General features: G+C 37.7%; 1 protein-coding gene across 1 annotated transcript in view; it reads right to left on the reverse strand.

Annotated features, from left to right (window-relative positions):
• Window positions 1-1000: 1000 nt before the first annotated feature.
• Window positions 1001-18762, reverse strand: part of LOC107094803 (vertebrate ancient opsin-like) — a 66052-nt gene continuing 48290 nt past the window's right edge. The window contains exons 3-4 of the mRNA XM_015390647.1: window positions 17984-18217; window positions 1001-2594 (exon numbers count right to left, since the gene is read on the reverse strand). Of these exons, the coding sequence (XP_015246133.1) occupies window positions 2289-2594; window positions 17984-18217 (540 nt within the window). The 3' untranslated portion in view covers window positions 1001-2288. The remainder of the gene's footprint in view (window positions 2595-17983; window positions 18218-18762) is intronic.

The raw sequence follows: 18762 nt of genomic DNA on the forward strand, positions 1-18762 counted from the left end.
TTCTTTTGTGCTGTATGCGTTCTTACATTCTTAGTTGGTGTTTTGCAAAAGCACCTGGTGTTGTAACCTTAACTGTATGTCATTTTGGGTCTCTCTACATGAAGATACTTGATTTGAACCCACTTTTCTTTAAAGGGAAATTTCGTTTTTTTTACATTTGGCCCTTGATTTTACTCACCTGTATAAGTTTTGTGTCATTTGGAGCCGAAGATATACGGTTAGGTTATATCAAGTAACGTCTTCGTATGGGCAACGAGTTGAAGGCACAAACTAAACTGTTCATAATTTGTTCTTTATGGTATACCAGCATTCATAAAAAAAGTTTTTTAAAATAAAGTTTTTTTGTTTTTTTTTAAACTTTATTTAATGAATGTACATTAATTACACCAGGCAGCTACGCTCTGCCCTTTCTATTCATTCGGCTAGCTAATCTGAATCGTTCAATTCCATTTCGAGAGAGAGATCATCTGTGGTAGTAGCACTAGACATCTTCCAGGCATGTGAGTAAGACTAGCAGCAGTTCAGCAGACAGGATGAATGAATGGTAGCCGGCACGCGTGGATGACGTCATACACACGCCGCTTTGTTTTAAAAAAATAGAAACATAAAAAATATAACCGTGGACGTCTGGGGGACAGTGATTCCCTACATGATATAAATGCTGGCGTACCATAAAGAATAAATTATTAACAGTTTAGTTTGTGCCTTCAAGTCGTTTGCCCATAGGAAGACGTTACTTGGATATAACCTGACAGAATATCTTCAGAACGGCTCCAAATGACACTAAACTTATATGGGTGAGAAAAACATGATGTAATAACGTACAATCAAGGGCCCAATGAAAAAAAAACAGCGTTCCCCTTTAAAAGATAGCTTAAACCTATCGAGCGTTATTGAAAAGATTGTGTGAGAATCAGTTTCAAAGTCTTTTTTAAGGACTCTCCTCCATTGTCAGGTATTTTACAGGTTTTCTTTTGGGAATTTCTGTATTTTAGCTTCATCCTTCTGGCCACAAAAAACTGATAAGCCTCCCTCTCTGAAAATAAGGATCCCCACAACTTGATATCTCGATCACAACATTGTGTTGGAAATGACGCATTCAGGGGACCTGTGCAGTGTAAGCGATAAAACATAAATTGCTTTTCGACCTCAGCACCTTCTACATTATGCTGTGTCCCTTTTAAGCAAAATTTCCTTTAAAATAACCTTTCCTTCATAAATTCCTTTCATAAAGTGCATTACTCTCCTGCGTTCATTGCAGATTCTAACACAAGAGCTGCTTATTTCTGCAACACCTCCACAGTTACTATGGCCCTCTTTACCGCTTCTCTATTTAGTATTGTAGGTTGATGTGGATGCCCATGTTTTGATAAGTCTGTGCTTGTGTTAAACCATTTCTGTTTCTGGATGATTGATCAAACCAGGAAACTGTTTAAACAGGGAAACTGTTTAATAACCAATATCTGCTTTAAACTTCACCACATATGTTTTTTACTGAAACTGAATTACACTGGATGCTACCTTAAGATCTGAAAGTGAAGGACACTCAACAGAAGTGCACATCCCATCTTTAAGAGGTAATATTTCTTTAAAAGAAAAAAAATATATAAATTATACACAACATCGTGTTGGTCTAAAATATGAAATCCCCCAAAATGATATAGAGGTTTGTGGCAAAATCGCAAATGTAAAACACTAATGCAACATGGACACTTTTGCAAGCTTAATCTAGGCACAATATTCAGTAAAAAAAAATACAAGAGATCACATATTTAAAGACACTAAAAGCAAGTTATCCTCTGTTAATCAAATGCACATAAACTTTTTTGACATTCTCCAACCAGCTGTTAAACTCCATTGTGTTTGGATTCCTAATCTTTTCCCACAAAGTGAACAAAAATAAACATCTGTCTAAACTAGAACCCAAACAGATAAATGTGAATCCCTCCGGTCTCCTTTATCCTAAACGTCGGGCAGGGGTATGTAATGTCATGGTTGTGCTCTTTTGAATGGGATTCAGCTGGTAAATCCTGATGGGAAAGGTGTGTAATGTAAACACAAAGCACTGCGTGTAGCCCTGATCTTCATATCTTCAGCCTGCTTTGTACACAAAGCTTTAGAGAGCTCTTGTTTTCAGAATGCAGGGTGTTTCTCTGGGATTAAACGGCCTCAGCCTGTTTTGCATTTCAGTCAATTTTTCTAATGAAGATGTTTTGTCATATTTTGGAGACCTGCTCCCTTTATTCTGTATCTTCTCTGCCAGTGTTCGCCTCATGTTGCTTTTCTCTTTATTCCCTGTAGTGAGCCACCAGAATCAGTTTAGGTTCAGGCTCTGCAGCGGTCTCTGCAGCAGGACCGTCTGCAGCAACGCAGCCACTGTTCACTGATGACGGCGCCACGTGATTGGCTCCCTGCGAGGCCTCGTGCACAGAGTTGGGTGTTGGCGCAGCTGTCGAAGGGGCGGGGGCGCTCACCTGGAAATCCCTCTCCTGGCGGACAGTGCGGAATGTCTTTGTCGGCCGAGAAAAAGTCTTTAAGGTGGAGCCTCGCTCTGGAGCGGAGCAAGAGAAGAAGGCCCGAAAACATCTGTGAAACTGCACAAAAACACAAACAGCAGCAGGTGGAAAGGTGAGAGGTTTCAATCAATGTTCCTGTGGATTTTAAACTGTTTCTAGGTTAAAGGAATTCATGAGAGAGAATATGAAGGAATTGCTTTAAATTATAATAATAAAAAGTCTTTAATATTTGAGGTAAAATCATTTAGATCTTATTCAAGACTTACTATTGGTTGATAACGCAATAAGTTGGGTATTTTAGTTCCCCTGTGTGTCCTGTCCTGGATTTTAAGACAAACAATGAGGAAACACTATTCTCTCAAACAAGTCAGGAAAATGTATCTCTAAAAAGAATATTGCAAGATGACATTCAGATTACTAGCTTGCATTTATTAAAACACGACTGATCGGCATCAAAGTAAACAAGCCACTTAAATGAACAAAAAACTATATTTTGATACATTGGACTATATATTATGTGTGTGGGTTTGCGAGGTGTATAAAGCCCTACAACACTAAGTGCTAAAGAGCAGCTTGGCATTTAACATTTGCCACCAAAACCCCCCACAAAATAACTCTATGCCCCCTGGGTAGAGCAACAGACTCTCTCAGCCAGTACCATAGTGCAGACTAAGTCCGGATGTCTGGTTACCTCGGTAAGCCAGTGCTCATATAATCCCCCAGTAGCTGGAATACATAGCACTGAGGAGAATGCTAGCAGAGAAGGAGAGGGCAAGGTTTAATTCTACTTGGTGAGGTAGCACCTGGTAGCCCAGGAGGAAGGCCACCCTATCAGAGCCTAACATGGTTCCTATGGCCCACTGCCAGACCAACACATTCCCAAAACCTATGGTGCACTAGCCAGGCACCCACCATGCTTCAAACTGGCCTAACCCCAATAAACCCTGGGGGCTTTCTTATCGCATTGCCAGAGCCCAAAGTCTCACAAAACCCTCAGTGTTTAACAGCTGCAGGTGCAGAGGCAGGGGGTACGCCAGCTGATTATAAATGACTGATGCAGCTTTGGAAAAGCAATTCATTTAATGTTTTAATGAAACTAAATTGCTTGATTTTTTCATTGTTAATTACATTTTTTTGTTTAGATCTCCTGCTGACTAAAGATTAACATATTATACTCTTATATAATCAGACTTGGTAGGTACATATTTACAAATTTAATTTTAACAATCTTAGAAAATATTATTTTTTATTCTGTTTTTCTATACTCTACTAAATAAATTCTAAAGTGGTGATTAAATAACCAGGTTTTCATTAAGAAAAAAAAAATAATTGCAGTTTTATGTTGCTTGAACCAATGGAAATTGGAACTCTATATGTAAACTGCAGCACTGAAGATTTGAAATATTCTCAAATAAATTCAGTATAAACTCATTTTGATCTAACATGCCCATGTGGAACCATTAAACTGAGATTTAGATGGTGTTTGAGTGTATTCAAATTAATTACCCTTAATATAACGGAGATGAATGTGTTTATTAAAAAATAAATAAATTGGCCAAGTCTAATTTTAATAAGCAATACGTCTAAAGAGGATCTCATCATAAATCTACTGATCCTCAACTGTCATGATCTTGGTGCTGATGACTGGGTTAATTTTTCACCTGCTCTTGCCTCTACCTCCAGATTATTCTTTATTTCCCAAAGCTTTTATTGTCATTACTCTGTCACAAGTAGAGAGCAATGAAATTCACTCCCTGCATTTAACCCATCCCTTTGTGTGGTGCCCAGATAGCACTGTTGGGTTAAGGGTTTTGCTCATGAACCCAGAGTGGAGGCTGCGGTGATCGAACCGGGTACTTTCAACCATCTCAGAGCACAAGCGCACTACTTTAACCACAAGGCCAACACTCCCCTTGGTGAAAGTTCTCTAGCTTACCTGAGTGTGTTCCTATTCCCTTATCCTGACCAGTTCTGCCTTCGGGCCTCTGAGCCTGCCTGTTCCTGTTCTGCTCTGTTTGCCTGACTTGTCTTCGTCTGCGGCTGGTTTCTGCCTGTTAACCTAACCTGGAACTGATTCCTGTCACCGACCTGGATGTCCCTTCGGAAACGCTTCGGACCTCTGATCGGGTTCTGAATCCTGAGCACATCCGTGACATCGGGTTTGACTTTGTCCTTTTGATTATCCTGCCTTCCTTCATCTGCTTGGATCTGATCTCCTGCCAGTTCTGTAGTCTTCCAGGCTTCAGCATCTGGAAATCTCTGTGCGGCACACACTGCATCTTCTCAGCTGACTGGCTGGAATCAACATTGTTCTCTGGGCATGGACTGAAGTATTTAAACCAGGTTAGTGACTCACGCGTTCATAATAATCCTCCGCCAGATTTACGTGGTCACTAACCTTTGTTTCCTTTCTGCAGAGGTTCCTGCCTTAGACACCCAAGCAGCTGTTATAAATGCTTTTTGAGTAATCCCACTGTCTGTCTTGCCTTGAATACTGGGTCCCCTGTTCTGAGCCGTGACATTAACATGAGACATTTCGGATATAAATGAGTGGAAACGGAACTCCAGACACAGCCAGGCCTCAATATTCCGTTTCCACAAGCATTTTTTAAATGATTTTATTTTGCACTCTTAAGTTCAACAAGACTATATGCTAATTGAAAAAAATAACTGCTATAAAGACATTTTCTTCCTTTTTTCCCCTTTTATTTCTTTTACAAGGATTATAAATGCATTCAAAGCATAATCATTTAAAGCAGACCTGAAGTAGTCTGTGGTGACCTGCTTATAACTAGTCAACTGCAGATAGTCAGGAGAGGACTAGGAAGAGTGGTCCTCTAAATGTATCCCGTAGTCTCTGACTGAGACACTCATGAATGAATTAATAGATTGTTTTAAATTAAGCAATATAACATGCAAAGATAAGAGCATCAGAAGAAATCAACAATGTAACCAAAAAAGAAATGTTCTACACACCACACTATAAATCTGGGGTGTAATAATATAATTTTCAGTATTTCATGCAGTAAGCTGGAGGTAATTTAGCTGGTGGCACCTTGTTACTGCAGTCAATCAAGTGACACAAAAGTGTAATGTTATATTTTTGCTGTTTTGGCCTTCTGCAAAACCACCAGGAATTGTACTTTCACAGGCCAAAAAGAAATAATCAATTTGCATATCAGGAGATGTGTTTCAATTTACCATTGTTGGTAAACTTACAGTCATGAATCCCTGCAGCCTCTTCTAACCTAAAAAAACCTATGCCCTGGTGCTTCTGCCACACCTGAAAAATTTAGCACCCCAGGTAATAATAATAATAAAAATAATTATAAGAAAAACAACAATGAGCTCCAACTATTTTGTTGTCATGTATTTTTAATGGATCAGCCATTGCTCCGTGATCTGGATCATGTAGGTGTTCAATTAAATTGTCCCAATAATAGAGCCTTGAGGAACTCCGTAAATAACTTCAGATTTATAATTACCAAATGATGCAAAATAGCTCAGGTTTGCCAAGTAAGATCAGAACCAGTTTAACAGTTTACACAACAATCTTAGACCTTTTAAACCATCAATAAAAATATTTACATTTGTATCCAATTTAATTATTTCCCTGTTGACTTTCTGCCATGTGTGTCGTCCAGCAGGTGTACCCTGGATAAACGTAGTGTACTTAGTATACTCATCAGTTCCACACGTATACTGAAAGTCTACTACATTTCCCCACGGTCCTGCAACTTAAAGTGACATGCTGCGAGAAATAAAATAATACTCACTTTCACCCAGTCTGCTCTGATCCTTCAGCACTAAAAAAAGAATTCACTTATTTATGGGAGTAAATGAGACCAGTTTGCTATGGTTCTTAACCGAGATACTTAAGGCAGACAGTGCATCAAATATTAGCCAATTAATTTCTGTTACCCCAAGGGCATCGTGAAATGATAGTGCTTTCACAGTTTGCTGTCAGTATTAAGTCGTTTAGTGTCCCTTAATATTATTCTACTGCAGAGTGGGAAGAAATTTATGTGAAAATAGAACCTCTCAGGAAACAAAAAAGTCTTGTGTATGAACCGAAAGAGAAAATAAGACGAGAGAGGTAAGAGGAGGACAGATTGACGTCAACAGGGATTAGATGGATGAGGGATGCACAGATTGGGATCTTGAGGCCGACGAGAGACCAAACGATAACCTGCAACTCAAAACCTACTGGTCTGTAAACCTGTAGGCTAAAACAAATCAGATGAGGCTTTAAAGGAAGGTTTGTTAAGAGGAGTAATTTTACTCTACTATTTCACTGAACTAAAGGTGGCATACAACACAAACACAAGGCTGTACTTATGCTGTCTGTAAGATCAGCATTTCGGAGGTTAGATAAATCTAAGATAAAGCCCAAATCATGATGATTCTCCACAGTTATGATGAAAACTTTTCTTACAATCTGTAGTATTATTTAAAATATTACAGTGCTGTAAAAAAAAGTTTCAACCCCCTTTAAAAAAACATATTGTTTGTTGCTTCTTTGTCACATTTAAAGGTTTAAATATGTGGAACCAATTTTAGTAAGAAATAAAGCCAATTTACGTTAATCTAAAATTCAAATTTTAAATAATGATTTTCGATATTAAGGGGAAATAAAGCTGTGATGTGATTTAGATATTTTTTTTCTGGATGTCTTTTGTGACCTCATGGCCTCGATTGAGTTATGAAGTAATGTTTGGAGGCACTCATAGGAAGGTTCTCTGCAGGTATTTTTCATATTTGGTTCTTACAGTAATTCACTGGTGTCATAAACCTTAAATATAGATCTCGAATTTCTCCACTTCTTAATTTTTAAGTATGCTGTTTGGATGATGTCCGAGTTTCACAGTCCTAAAGCTAATCAGACCTGGGTGTGGGTAATGAAGTAACATACTTTTTTTTTTTACACTACGAACTGTTGCCACACCTCCACCATGAGTTTCATCTTTGATGCAAAGGGAAAGCATTTTTTTTTTCAAAGTCGTTTGCTAATAAACTTACAATTCAAATATTTTTGTACAGAGAGCAGCATGGTGAGATTTTGTGCAATCATTTTCAACCTGGGTTCAAACTGTGAGGAAACCTTTGCAGATGCAGTCAGAAGTCATTTTGGCACACCGAGTGAAAAATTAGCATTTTTTACTGACCATTGGGAACCGATCACACAGGGTCTGAACTCTGAATCTGTCTTCCATTTCCTGCATTGCAACTACTGTAAATAACATCACAAACGCTCTGCTTGCACTTTTCCTCCCTCTCTCCCTTGCATTTTAAGGCTGAATATGATGTAAATTGTTCCCCTAGTCTCAAAGCATTTAGCCTATACATGCAATTTGGAGGGGGTGTGGGGGTCTCCCAGTTAGAAAAACACACAGAACCACACTGAGTCTGTGTGAAGTGTTCTGCTTGGTAAAAGCCTTTACATTGCAGCCAATTGAGTGACTAGAAGCCAGGCATAAAACTACAATGAATCAAATACAGGCCTGTCAGCTTGATGCTTTGACATGCAGCCAGTCCTGCTTCAAAATCTCTGATGACCAAGCTACACAGGTACATCTCTCAGCTTTGACTTTATAGCTGTCGTTTTCTTTGTTAACTGCCCAATTTTTTATTGTCCATTTATGCATCAGCTTCTATTTAATCAAAAAAGTCCAACAATTTGATTATAAACCATTGGGAATGAAATTAATGCTCAAAGATGAGCACACATCTGTGCATCATAACTTTGATCTCCTGCAGCAAGCCACCTCAATCAGGCAGAGGCAGTTTGGAGACTCATGACATTCTTCAAGATGTTGGAGATGATTCAAGGAGATCACAAAAAAAAAAAAAAAAAAAACGGCATAAAATTTTCCAGCTGTTCCTGAGTAGATCATTTAAAGCAGTACAGATAAGGAGTCACCATCAGTACTTCTCTGATTCCAGCAGCAGATTCAAAGCAGCATCATCTGTTCAGAGGAGACAGTGATAATCAGACGACAACTTACGGCTGAGAAAGACTAAACAAGTCGGACGAACGAACAGATGGCGTCTACATGTGTGGCTCCCACCATGGAGCAGAGAGCAGCAGCTGTCATTGGGTGTTATCGGGCACTGCAGGACGTGGAGTAAAAATAAAAAACCTACTTAACACTCAGAGTGACCAGCACACCTCATATATTTCAGCAGCATAAAAACACAGGACAGACAGAGCTTAATCTCATTTTAACTAGTAAAGCTAAATTACCAGAATCAGGCATTAATAGACTACTAAGAGGCTTTCAGTAAATTTTTTACAAAATGCTATATAAGGTAAATGTTTTGCATGGCACACCTAATTTATGGTTGTTTAGTCACCATCTATTCCAGGTGTCTAAATTGTGCAAGAAGCTATAAGATTTCTAAAGCTTAGGCTTTATGTCAGTGAAACTCTGTGCCCTTGATCAGCTATTAGTCAGAAACATCATAAAGCCTTTTAAATCATGAATAAGAAAAAAACATTATTTACTAAAGGTAAACTCTATTGTGCTTCATGCATCTACGCCTCGTCTAACAAGAAAAAACAAAAGCAAAAAGTGAAGAAGTTGGGAAATTTATCCCTGACAAAAGTGAGTGTGATCTGCCAAAGAAAACAAAATGTCTAAGAGAAGACAAGCTTTTTAAAAGAAAAACATGTAGCTTCTATAATATAAATAAGAGGAATCAATTAACATACTTTGCTTTATCCGAGCTTACAGAGAAAATGTAAATTCAATAATACAGTATACTTTAGAATTTGTCAGGAATCTTAAAAGTCGAATTCTGTGATATATATTTACTATAACTGGATTTTATAGACTACAATTTACCCAAAACAAAATTACTTTCCACAGTGATATAAACAGAGTACAGTATGTAGTTTAGTCACTTAGTTTGATAGCAAGACCATGGGTATTCCTTCACATGTAACATTACAGCAAAGCTCAATCAAAGTTTTAATTTAGTTACTATATATTATAGCTTTTCATAAAATTGAAGTCTAGTTTTTAAACCGTCAGCTTAAGCCAAGTTCAGAGCCTAAGATAATCACACTGACTTCCGCTGTTATGTCAAGAAATACCTCCCCTACCGCACACTGATGAGAAAATGTATCGAAAGATGAATGAAAAAGTGAACTTTTAAACATATTCTTAATGTTTTCATGTTTCTTATGCATTGATGTCCTAAAACTGAGAATTTTGGGGGACAGATAAATGCAGCGAAATACCTGCCTGCTGAGAATTTCCTCCCCTGTGTTGGGAGTGCACAATACCCTAAACTCTCGCACATTGATGAGAAAACAGATTGAAATATGAATGACAAGGGGAACCTTTAAACATATTTTTAATGTTTTGTCAGAAATTATATAGAATGGTGTTGATTGCAAAGTGGGTAAGGCTATCGTCTGTGCAGAGAATATAGAGAATATATTCATCGGACACTGACTGTTGCACATTGACTAAAACTTTTCCCCATACAAGTAAAAATCATATTCATTTGACTTTATTTGGCCACCAAATCTCTACATTTTAGGGCATCATGAATAAGATATATGAAAACATTAAGAATACGTTTTTTTCCTTAATAGTTCAATCCATTTTTTCATCAGTGTGTGAAACGGGAGGTAATTCTTGGCAGCCAGGTATTTCTCATTATAACACCGTCCATTTTTCATTGTATCCTCAGGGCCTCCTAGGAGGGGAAGCGCTGATTATCGGGGAGGTAACCTTATCAAAAAAAAAACCCAACAGGGAGGATTGTCTTGAACTGAGCAAGCAACATACCAAAACACATCCTAGTCTGTCTTCATTATATGACCCAGTGAGCTGTCCATCTGCACATCAATACAAATTTGAAATCATTTACATGAATGTATGTCGACAAAGTTGATTTCAATTGCCATCAGCAAGAGAAGCTCAACTGAAAATATTGCGCATTCACGATTCTTAAGACCAAAAAAACAGACAGCTCACCTCTAAATTATAGTGTAGCATGTAGACACATTATTGCGTCTGCTTTGTCCGCCATGTCTGTTTACTGTGAACTCACAATTTGATCTAAAGCGCTCGACAAAATTTCTTGTCTGATATCTAAATGATCGGGTGGAACTGGCTCATGTGTGCTGTGATTTCGTTTAGTGGCAGAGAACGCACCGTGAGACCAAAACTGTTTAATTGTGATGTGTGGTGTTTCTTAATAGATAATCTTGTGATGCGAATTATGACACAAGAGTAAACATAGTTAAAAACATACTACCTGCTCACATTAAATAAATGTTTTTTTATGTTGTTTCTCAAACATATGAACATCAGATGAAGTAGAGCTGCAGATTTACAGAGAAACTTTGGTGAAATCCCCCCTGAGGTACCAAGGTCAGAGGTCTAGAGCTTTCGTCGGTCTGGGTCGTGAATCTGCACAGCGCTTGAAGTCTTCAACTCGCCTCAACTCACTGTGTTTATAGTCATGGGCTGGGAGGAACTGAAGACTGAAAGCGCCACACAGCGAAGCCTCCTCTGCAGCTCTGCAGGTTCAGGTTAGAAACATGGTGGAAAATTTGCCCCGCCGTCACAACAAGTCAGCCATCAAACAAAACTAAATGTCTCATAGACTGGAAAGTGACAGGCTGAATGTCTGAGCGACAGCCTGAGGAGGGGACAGATAAAAGGAGAACGGGAGGAAGGGTGGGGAGTGAAAAGGTCATCCGCAAAAAGTGTGGCACATCACACGCTAATCTAAATCAAAGCTGCTTTACCTTCAGAAGATAAAACACAACTCTACATCTCCACACGGTCACCTTTCTGATTCCTGCCTGTTCTTTATCTTAATGTTCACTGTTCATCTGCTAGTTTTTAACCACAGCATCTTCCCTCTTGTTTCATCGTCACTCCCAAAGTCCCAGTTCCATCCTGTCTTTCATCGTGCCATTATGACTTTACTTTGCCTTCAGGATTCCTTCGCTGGCACTTTTCTCTGCACCTTAGGCTTCTTTATCCTATTACTACTGTACCTCTGTAAAAAAGTATGAAATTACTCCTGAAAAACACTCACTCAGCTGTTCTATTTTAGAAAAGAACAAATCCTTTTAGGACCTTAAAATTATTTCATTTAACAGGTAACCTTGGTTCAGCTTTTAAAGTGCACTCAAAACTGAAAAAAGGAGAGGTTAAAACTGTTCACCTTTTCAGTGATAGAGTTGGAGAAAGAATATCGATTCAATGGACATAATACTGAAATAATAATGGAAGGTTTTAAATTTCACTCTAAAAATTAAAATTTGTTTAGTTTACATTAATATTACTGAGTGGTGCCAAATTAGCAGAAGAATAAGCCATATATATATATATATATATATATATATATATATATATATATATATATATATATATATAAATGTGGAAATACAATTTGGTGATTAATTATCAGTTCTCTTTCTGTTGAAGCTTCAGCTCCATCATAAGTTGGAGGGTAAATGCTTACTTTGTTTTTTTTGTTTTTGAGTTTTTACAGCACTAGAGGCTGTTTTTTGTACAGCAGGCTGACAGGTAAGGGGTATGAGAGACATGTGGAAAAGGACCACAAGTCTGGACTAAGGCCTCCATACATGGGTCGTGTGTGCGCAACCTAAGCACGCCCGGTAAAAGCTTTTTTAGTCTAGAATGAATTTGATAAAATTCCTCTACAGCTTTTGATTCTTTCAAAATGTACAAATGTAAAATATGTATCTGTTTAAAATATTATTTTAAGAAGCCTGTTAAAATGGACTATAACATCAGACGCTTTGATTTCTCAGGTAAAACCATTGGTGAATAAACACATTTGAGGATAATAGTGTAAATCTAAACGCCTCTTTTTACAGGGTATCCTCTCTCAAAGACTTTGGTTCAGCAGCAATACAGTACCTAAAAGGCCAAAAAAAGCTTTTGATTACTTAATTATAGTTCTAAAGAAGGAATCACATATGGTTGAAATGATAACAAGCGGGACACAAATCTATAAAAACCTTAGATTGAAAATCAACCAAAAACCGTCATGCTAGAAAATCTATAATCACTTCATCTATTAAGTTTCTTGTAGAGCTGCAGATGATACAAGATCTGCAGAAAAAAAAAACATGTTTAACTGAACTGAAATAAACAGCAAACATGAAATGAACAAAAAAAATGCTTCACAGGTAGCAACCATTCTTCTAATTGAATTTACTTGCATATCATTCAGGTGATCCAAATGACAAAACAGGGAATAAAAAATAGAACTCAGTTTCAGTCACTCCATATTAGATTTGATTGATAAGATAACAGCATATGACCAAAATGTCCTGGTGAGTAAAACGGACAGAGCTGCACTTCTCTTTGTAGCAGAATGCATTATGAAGGACACATGCCACCCAACATAATGGTCTTTCACCTGTGTCCCATTGGGAAGTAGCTGTGCTACATCAGCACCTGTATCCAAGCAGCTTTTATCCCTGAACAGAGAATAGCACAACTTACTGCTGTGGAAGTGTGTCTGCAAGTACAGCTTTATGTTACAGGAACTGATGCTTTATTTGTCTTATTTTGATTAAGAATACATTTTGCAGTATCATGAAGACAAACCATACCTCTAATTGTAACAAGATTTTTAAAGAACAGGTCTTAATCAATTATTGAAACGTACTTCTGCCCATCTATGAAATTCAAAAACGCTGGCACTGAAAGGTGTGACTGGAGGACCACAGAACCTACAGGAGGGTTGAGGGCTGGGTAGGATTTTTCTCCACCATCTTCACCAAAGACGGAGGAAATGATGGGAAAGAAAGGACGGTTGTATGGAGAACGCCAGCAGCTCTAAGCTGAACTGGATCAGAGATTCTTTGTTGCTCCTCATGCATACATTGTGATGGGGACCGTCAATTTCTGAACCTAACACTCTTGATAAACAAACATTTATCATGGTTTGCATTAATTTAGAATAAATAGATGAGGCACGCTACTTTTTGACCAACTTAAACACATTTCTTCTTATTATTATGTTTTCTCTTGAATATTAAAGTTTTACTCCAACAATTTTTTGTCATGATCTAACCGGATAGCTGATCTTAATTGCTCATGTTGCTCACCTGCCTAACTCTGCCCGGTTCCTAATCATTCCTGATTTCGTCCACCTGCAGGTTCTGCTTTATATTGGGCTCAGCCCAGCTATCGGGTCCGGATCATTGTTGGTTTTCTGTTTGATGTCTTGCTTTTGTTTAGTTTGTTTTAGTTAGTCCAAGGTTCAAGTCACTGTTCCAGTAGAGATCCAGTAGAGACCAATAGAGATCGTTTATTTATTACTCAGTGGTGAGAGCGTTTCCGTGTTTCCTTAGTGGTTTCTGATTCCCTGATTCTGCTCCCTCTCAACCACTGAGCCTGTCTGCTCCCATCTGATCAGTTCACCTGAACCATCTTTGGACTCCTGCTGGATTCTGCCTGTCTGCATCCTGCGTGTTTCTGTCTGAGCCTGCTGCTCGATGCATGGAACTCTGAACCTGCCTTCACGCTCTGTGGATTCCTGGAACCCTGGATCTGTCTGTTCCTGTGTGGATCGGAACCCCTGATTGGGCTGCGGACTCCTGGATTCCAGAACTGTTCCTGTCTGATTTGTATCCCTGACCTGGATCGGATTCCTGGCTGCTCACTGAGTTTGCTGCCAGTCAGGGGACACTGATGGGCAGATTTGCGCCGCAGCTCATTTGGCAGTCCATCAGCTGGACTCTGCCTTCCTTGGAGAGGATGGACTGAACTGTTAAATCAGAGTGTCAGTGATGGGGTAGTGCTTAGCCCCCCTCCTGCAGCCGCTGCAGTCCTCAGATCCAAAGCTCCGCACTTCTGTTCTGTCTGGTTATGTTTTTCTGTTAATAAACATTTTGAACTTTCCACCTCCTGTCTCACCTTGAATACTGGGACCATCTGTCCCGTTCCATACACCTTTAGGTCATGTGACTGACTGACACAAAACTAATGGAAAATGATTATATTAGAGTGGGCAGATGATGTTAAAAACATTCTCTAGTTCTAATATATTAACTGATTTTTAACCCTTAAAATGGACAAAACGATGACTGATTTGCAATTCCCATTATAGTGAAATCATTGAATTTATTGACTACCGCTGCCCAGGATGAAGCTGCTGTCATCAGTTTTAGTAAACTACACCACATCCTCTGCTAAACCAATAGCAAATATCAGATGCAGTAACCCTTTTCTAACCTGGAGAGGGCAGCAAACAAAAGGTACCAACTGCAGGGGCTGGGTGCCACCATTCTTACAATGCATATGGCAAAAGCACACAAAAAGTTGGTTAACTTGGACCATTTTATTTTTATTTCAAATCCTAAGGCCATTTTAAGTGTTTATATATACTCTAATTTCAAGCATTGTACTTGAATGATCCCTGGCTGCTGTTTGTACAGATATTTGAACACTTTTCTTTGTTTAATCGGTTATCTGTATGTATATTTACCATTAAGGTTCTGTCAAATAAAAAATAAATAAATAAAGCTAACACTGAAGATTTTAGAGGAAACATAAACCTAAGGTCCATGGACTTTATACCTAAACCTAATTTAATTGTTTATCCCCTACCCTGAGGGGAAACCCTCATCCCAACAATGGTGGTTGAGAAACCTAGATCTAAGCTTGGGGACCCATATCCACGTGCAGTAAGGCATTCTGGCAAATATTTGAAAAAATGTGCTGTAAATTTTCAAAATATTGCTTAGGAAATTTAGACATGTAAACAGCAGTATAAGACATTTATTATACAGTAATTAAGTAAAGAGTAAAATTTATAACAATATTTGAGAAAGTAAATTACTGGATCAATAAAACACTTCCTACCACAGCAGTTGCTTCAGAATTGCAATTTAATAAATAAATAATTTGAATAAAAAATTGTCAAAACATACATAAATAATCCTGGACTGAGTCTTGGACTGGGCCCTAAACCAGCCTGGCAAAAAGCCCTCAAGTCATCAACAAAAACAACATCAACTTAACCTAATTCAGTCCCTTAAACCATACCAATATAAATCAATATAAATAACATTACAACCAAGAGTTTTGCAGGTCAAAAGCAGTAAAACAAACATAAAAACTTCCTAAAATTGGGGGGAAAAAAATCTTAATTCTGGCCACGGCTTTTGGTGCAAAACCTGCTTAGATCCTCATTCAAACCTTTATTAAGGAAATCTAAAACTTTTCTTAAAGTAAGTTTGAAACAACAAAACATATCTAAAAGATCTCTTACTTGAAGGCTAAGGCCAAAGAGCAACTGACTATTTTATGTAATTTTATACTGACATTGACAACTGCATTTTAAAACTAATAGGTATGTCTGTCTTAGAGACAACTGTTTTGCAACACAGATAGAAAACACTAATGTTAGAGTGTTTTCTTTCCAGAACTTAAAATGTTCAACTTATCTTAATGTGTCTCCTTTTCAAAAGGTTTTAATGTTTTGCTTTTAAATGAAATAATTCAATAAGACGTGAGTCAGCAATGCTATTCGGTCTGTTTGCTCAGATCTATATCAATCAGCTATTAACTGCTTTGGAGATCTATTGATTGTGAGCTCTTCCATGCAGTAAACACCTTCATATCTGTGTTGCTTTCAATTAGAAATGAGAGCAATGGAAACCAGATTCATTTCCATTTTTTTTATAATTTTTTTCCCTGCACTCTGTCCTTGAATATCAATGCTTTGCCACCGTGAAAGCAGCGGGGTGTCACTTCATGGGTGTTCTGCCTGAAGTGTAAACGAAGCACCAGCAGACAGAAATCTGCCTTCTGCTCACCCCTCCTGCGGGTGTAAATCACACAAAAACTTAATTACTGGCCTGGGTGTCATATGATTAGATGCAATCTGCTCTCCAACACAGAACAGATGCCTATGACACCCTTTTCATTTAGTGATTTCTCAGGTAATATTTGTAAATACTGCATTCCAAAATTTTGCAAAATATACTGCGTGAAATAGGACATGGAAGTATATTTGTATATTTCAAAAACATACAAATCTTGAATTGAGGGTACATTTGAATAAAAATGATTATAGTAATCCATTAATTGCTCTTACGTTTAATACCATTAATAAAGTATATAATTTTTATAACCGCTTTAGTTTTTCATCTGTAAATATACACTTTCCTACTTTATAAGGTGTTTCTGATTTAGTGGAAACTGATTTTTACTGAATAAATGAACTACACAACATTAATTTCAATTCATTACTTTTCAAAAAAGTAGTTTATGGCATTAGAATGTTAGATAAAATATTTTAACTGCTGGTACAGTTATAGTTTAGCAATAAGCATTCTCTTTTGGTTTTAAACCAATGACTTCCCCTATGCACTTCAATAAACAGACTTTGAATTTTCAGCCTCAATGCATATTCTACAGATTCATGTTGTGGTTTCGACATCCCACACACTGAAAAACTGTTTTAATGCTGGTGGGGAAAAAATCAAACGAGAATGCAAAATAGCTGAGAAAGAGTATGCTGAACATGAAGTAAGTGGACAGTGAGAGTATCAAAATATCTATTTAATTTATATTAGAAATTGCCTGCAAAGATAATAAATCAAAAGTTTTGTGATGGATTTTTAACATAGAAGAAGTAGAGATGTAAGTGCGGAAAACGTGTCTTATATCAACATTACTACTCAAAGAACAGGGCACCAATGAACAGCTGATATTCAACATGGGAGCATTTTGCTTTTGTTTTTCTTCCAAAAACTACGTTGCTTGCAACTGGAACAGCTATTGGCAGGAAAGAAATAGGTAATCAACTCGAATAATATTTACAAAATGCTGAATGACAACAAAGAAAAAACAATCTATAGTCTGTATTCTGTGCCTTATTCAGCATTTGTAGATTATTACCAGTCTATAAGTCGAGGAAGCAACTTTCAGCAGAGATGCTATGCTATTCTATGCAAGCGCATAGGTGGCTGATTAACAATTGATTGAGGATGGACCCATAACATCACTTGCTGCTATGTGAAAGAGGAATCTATGCTTTAACATGTCCCTCCAAAGGTCTTATTAACAAGTTACGTGGCAGCAGAGAAAAACTAATATTCAGTACAATTCAAATTTCAACCTCCTCTAAAAACTGGATTGCCCCAAGACAACTTTTCCTTTTTTGTTTTGTTTTTTAATGATGACATTAGATTGGTCGGGCAATCTGCTGATTTAATCCAAAGATTTACATTATGAATTGGACAAACTTAAAAGCTCATGCTCTGTTAATCAAATGTAATAATTATTGAGCTGAATATAAAGTTAAAGGCAGAATATTTCACATTCATTGAGATTTAAACATATTAATTTCAACAAAATGTTTGTGTCTGATCAAGAATGAAACGAACATTTCTCAGCAAAATGTTCCAGAAAAAAAAAACACAAAAAGGACAGATGCATTGACCCTCTCACCTGTTTGTTCATGAATATGTATATAAAAGGGTTGACAACGGTGGAAAACTTGGCCAGCAGCGAAGGCATGATGCTTGCCTCCGGACTCAGAAGGTCCCTGGGGCCGAAGGTGGCGAGCAGGGCCGCCACCCCGTATGGCAGCCAGCAGACCAGGTAGCAGACCACCATTATGATGACCATCACCAGCACCCGCTGCTCTCTGTGACGGGTCACTACTGTGCTCACTCTCCGCACCTGCGGGACAGAAAACACCTTACTGCAATAATCGGATGACTCAAAATGAACTCATGAAAATTCTCCCAAATATCAATTTTTAATATAACTATCCTGACAGATTTCTTTTCAAATGGCAGTCATCTTTCATCTGAATTCCCAGTCTTTCTGTCAGTTGCAGTGAATGTTGGTGTATAAACAGCATTCCCATGTATTTACTTCCAATAGCTACCTGTCAAATGTGAAATTTGATTTTCAACCCATTAAACAGAGAAAAATCTGTCTGCAGTGCAAGAGAGTACATTTTAAATAACAGGATGTTTTAGAGTAAGTGTCTGTATTTAAACTTAAATCTTTAGTTGTGCTCAATAAAGAAGAATTTAAGAAAGTCTGAAAACTTTGAGACAATGCAACACATTGTCTCAAAGTTTTAATATCTAGATTGAAAGCATTTTGAATAATTTAAAAAGAAGTCACAGTTTCTCCAGTGCATATAACTTGAATTCAATGATTTTTATTATAATCATGCATATGAAACAAAGTCTGCCAATTTTCTTCCTCCTTGA

The sequence above is a fragment of the Cyprinodon variegatus genome, unplaced genomic scaffold, assembly GCF_000732505.1.
Source record: "Cyprinodon variegatus isolate N-32 unplaced genomic scaffold, C_variegatus-1.0 Scaffold507, whole genome shotgun sequence".
Classification (NCBI taxonomy): domain Eukaryota; kingdom Metazoa; phylum Chordata; class Actinopteri; order Cyprinodontiformes; family Cyprinodontidae; genus Cyprinodon; species Cyprinodon variegatus.